Here is a 4,427-nt window from a genome sequence, read left to right on the forward strand (position 1 = left end):
AGCCTCCTCCAGCCTGGCCTTAAAGACCCCCAGGGATGGGGCCTCAACCACCTCCTGAAAGGCCTGGATGAGCTGAGCATGCATCCCTCCCATCCCTTAGAAACAGCAAAACAGGTCCACCAACCCTCAGCTGCCCTACTGATATTCCTCTGTCTCTCTTCCAGAGACCTCCTGAGAATAGGGGTGACTTTGGCTGGACACCAGAAGAAGATCCTCAACAGTGTTCAGTCCATGCGAGTACAGATGAGCCAGTCTCCGACCTCGATGGCATGATGTCCCTCATCCAACGGGGAGGGGATGGGGGAGGGCAGGCAGCAGAGGGGGCAGAGGTGGGAGGGGAGGAACTGATGGGTGCCAGGGGGCAGCCTTTGGAGAGGTGCCACCGCTGCCTGGGCACCGGGACCCCCCCAGATGAAGGATGTTCCTGGGACTCATCTCGAACCGGTGACTTCCGTTCCTCGCCAACAGAAGCACACTTAGCAATGTCATGGGGAACAGTGTATAAATGCATATAAATATGTACAAATGGTATATTTAAAAGAGAAAAAAACACAAAAAAAACAATGAAGACAACAAACCAATGTGCGTTGGGGAAGCAAACCCAAACCCTAGAGACAAGACTCCAATCCCACCACCGCTGAGCAGTGGTCGAAACTGAGAAGGAGGAAAGGGCTGTTGAGGAAGGGAGAGGTCTGAGATGGAGCATCCCCGTCTGGAGGAACCACCTTCCCTTTCTTCTTTTGCCCTCCTTCCCTGCCCCAGCCCTCTCTGCTCATGGACCAGGTGGAAGTGTCCTCAGATGTCTCCACAGCTCCCTGCCATCCTACCTGGGTGCCCCTTCAGCAGCTACCAAAGGACTTCGCTGACCACTGCATGGGGGGATCCGACTCAATCCAGTTAATGTCTTCATATTGAAGAAGAGATGTACCTTCAATAGAAAACCTTGGGTTTTTTTGGTTTTTTTTTGTCTCTTTTGCTTGCATTTTTTTTGCAAAAAGGAAAACAAAAAAGATTTAAAAAAAAAAAAAAGGAAACTAATAATCCACCCTGGATAACAGAGAGGTGTCCCCGTGTGTGTGTGTGTTACCTTGTCAACCTACTGTGGACTCCCTGCTTGTCCATAACTGAAGAATCCTGGGGGTTCCCAGCCCCAGGAGCTGTGGCTAACCCCCCCCTTCCCCGCCCCCAGGAGCTTGGCCTGCCCCCCCCCCAGGAGCAGGAGGCAGCAGAGGAGTGCCCAACAGTGGAGCCAACTGCTCAGCATCCTGGGGAGGAGGAGGAGGAGGAGGATGCCAAGGGATGGGACACGACTGGAGGAGCTGCCCCGTGGCTGTGGCTGGGTTGCTGACTGCTGAAGAAGGAGCAGCTCTGGGAAACAGACTGCTGAGGCCTCCAGAGCCTTGGAGATGCTCAGAAGATGGCTATGGAGGACTTGTTTGGTTTTTTTTTTGACCCCTCTCCCCCCATCTTGTGGATTTTGATATTGATTTACAGACTTGGGGTTCGTGGCTTCAGAGGTAGGTCCATTTGTTTGGTCTGCAGCTCTGTCTCTGTCTGTCCTCCTCTGTATTTATCCACTGGCTGCCTCAAAGCCTCTCCCAGTGAATGTTTCCTCACATTTAATTAGATTTTTATATTTATCTCGTTCCACTGTTGGTCTTCCTTGCAAATTGATCTCCTTCACAGAATATTGTAAGACTGGGCAATCTAACATCCCTCTGTGGAGTTCATGAAGTGAAGGAACTCTTAATAAGCCTTTTACTTAGTGGGTCGTGTGTGAGTTGTGATGATCCATCACCAGAGGCTTGCAGGCACCATGTGTGGCAGGAGGAGCAGTGGCCTGGGCAGGTTGCCCAGCTCTGAGAGCAGGTCCTTGCTCTGAGTTGGTGGTGCCATGGCTGATAGGTGTCTGAGGAACCCTCCATCCTCCTCGTGCTTCCATCCATGTGCTGGGGACACCCAGCTGTGCCATGGGGTTGCCTCCTGTCCTTCTGCCCTGTGGGTTTGCCCCTTGTCTGTCCTTGCTGTGGGTTTGCTCTACATCCACCCACCCCGTTGGGTTGCCCAATGTCTGTTGATGCCCTGGAGGTGCCCCACCAGACTTGTTGGCTGCCACCAAGGGGACCAGCCCTGCTGCCTCCACACTCTGGTCATGAGCATCATCTCCTGTGCTGGAGCCATGGGTGCTTTGTGGTTGGGGGGACTCCTGTGTGGAGCAGGTCCTTGATTTGGGAGGCTGGTGGCCAACACCACCAGCAGATGAAGGATTTTAATGCTGGGGTGCTCCAATTTTACTCCTTTCACCTCCAAAAGAAGACAACCTGCCACTCTGCTGAGGAACAGGAGCTAAAGAGATGCAGGAATGAGCTTGTTTCAAATCACTGAACTCCCCTGAGAAAAAGAGGCAGAGAAACACCCCCCCCCTTTGTTGACAGCAGCAGGGGCTGCTCCTGGTCCTGTCTGAGAGCCCGTGGCTGATGCCTCTGGGGATCCTTCCAGCCCAAATCTGTATTCCAGGCTGTTGTCAGGCCCAATCCAACATGCAGATGGAGCAGGCACCCTGCATGCTAATGCCCCACCTCCCCACATTGATATTCACTGGCCAGCAGGGAGCCTTTCTGGGCTGCTTTGTGGTTTCCCTTTCATCAGAAGGAGGCTGGAGGCATTTAAAGGTGTGAATGACACTGATCCAGGCTAAAATATCAAAACTCCACCTCTGTGACTCCCTGGCCATGCAAGCACCTGGTCCTACAGCCCAGCTCTGGTTTGTCCCTGGGAGGGATGGTGCCAGATTGGCTATAAAACCTTGAAGTGTGACAGTCTGACCCAGCAGACTTGAGTCCCAAACTCCTTGTCCAGGTGCTTGGATGCTCCCAGAGGTGCTGAGTGCTGCTTTAGGTTGGATTGAGGTCCCTGGGTGGACAATGTTCATCACCTTCCCCAACCCTGAAGTCCCCTGTGCTGCTGCTGCTGTCCCCCAGTGCAGGAGGGTGGCTCTGGGAAGGGTTCTGGCTGAGGAGAGACTTGTTCTGGTGTGACCTGTGTGGCAAGAAACCCCTCCTGAGCCCCAGAACTGCTGCTGATGTAAAGGGGAAAAGCTTTTGGCTGAGAGCAGCGTGGTGTCTGCTCAGCACAAGGAGCAGGAGGGTCCAACCTGACCTCCTAAATTGGCAAGGCACCTTCCAAAGCCTTGCTGCAGCCCAGTGCTCACCTGCTCTTCTTTTTTGGCTGGAAAGCAAGGGGAACAGAGCTGTGCTGCACGCTGAGGGCTGCCCTGGTTGCTCCACAGGCTTGGTGAGGATCTCAGCAGCCTCGTTGCTGGAGGTGTTGCCTTCCAGAGCAGTCTCAGCCCCTCAGAGAAGCTTTGTGTGCCATGCTGAGCTCCCCTGTAGGGAGACCAGCAAGAAGTGAGGTGGCAAGTCCCCTGGGGAGGTGACACGTGGCCACAGCACTGTGCTTCAGGCTGTTGGGCTTCCCACCCTGCTGCTTTTCCCCAGCTTGATAGCCCAGGGTTGCTATCAAGATGGTCCCTGATGGAGGGCCACCAAAGGCCACTTGTTCTCCTTCCTTCCTTCCTTTGAGGCTTTCTCCTAAATGGAAGAGTTCACTAAAAACTGTCAGTTTTCTGATCTGATCATGGAGATCAAGGAGGAAAGAGCAAAATAGCCATGGTAGATTTTTGCTGGGGAAAAAAAACCAACCCAATCCAGAGGACTTCTGTTGGGCCATTTTGTTTCTTTGAAGGAAACTTTTTTCCCCCAACTGTGAAGCCTTTCTGCTCAGGAATGACAGTGACCTGACAGCAGGGTTGTGTGTCTTTGGAGCAGCTCTTTTCCATTCTCAGATGCCAAGGAGAGGAGGCTCTGGCCAGGGTTGGGAGGTGCAGGGCACCAAAAGGAGGTGCCACCTAAGTCAAGGCAGCAGGAGGCTCCCAGAGGCTTGGCTGTAGCCACGTGGCTGCAGTGTCCAGGTCATTTGAGGAGTCTCCTCTCTCAGTGATGATGTGGAGAAGTGGTTGGAGATGCTCTGGCTTTGCCTTGTGGAGATGTGGGGTGGGAGCTGCAGGCAGTGGTGGGACCTGGGGCAGAAGGTTCTTGCTTTGTCTCTCTTGCTGCTTTGTTTGTGGACTGAGGAGTGATGCAGATTTGGGTCTGTTGGATGCGTGGCCAGCACAGAGGAGCTCTGCCAAATGTGGGGAAAGAACCAATTGAGAAAAAACTTAAAAAAAAAAAGAAGAAACCACTAAGCATGGTCTAAAAATGAAATCTCCCATTTCGTGCCTTCTGATCCAGGCTGTGGTCAGATCATTGGAGATCATTGGAGCTCCTTTCTTTGATCCCAAATGGCAAGGGATGGCTCAAAAATTATTTCCTCCTCCCCTAAAGTTTTGGGTTGCAGAGAAATCAAAGAAAAAGGTGTTTCCCAGC

General features: G+C 52.8%; 1 protein-coding gene across 1 annotated transcript in view; it reads left to right on the forward strand.

The window, feature by feature from the left end:
• The window catches only part of LOC103774807 (ephrin type-B receptor 1), a gene marked incomplete at its 5' end in the record, with an annotated part of 16,825 nt that extends 16,273 nt beyond the window's left edge, over positions 1 to 552 (forward strand). Inside the window, one exon of the mRNA XM_008942235.1 lies at positions 165 to 552. Coding sequence (XP_008940483.1) covers positions 165 to 273 — 109 coding nt within the window. The remainder of the gene's footprint in view (positions 1 to 164) is intronic.
• Positions 553 to 4,427: the final 3,875 nt, after the last annotated feature.

This window comes from Merops nubicus, unplaced genomic scaffold (genome assembly GCF_000691845.1).
Source record: "Merops nubicus isolate BGI_N331 unplaced genomic scaffold, ASM69184v1 scaffold12746, whole genome shotgun sequence".
Classification (NCBI taxonomy): domain Eukaryota; kingdom Metazoa; phylum Chordata; class Aves; order Coraciiformes; family Meropidae; genus Merops; species Merops nubicus.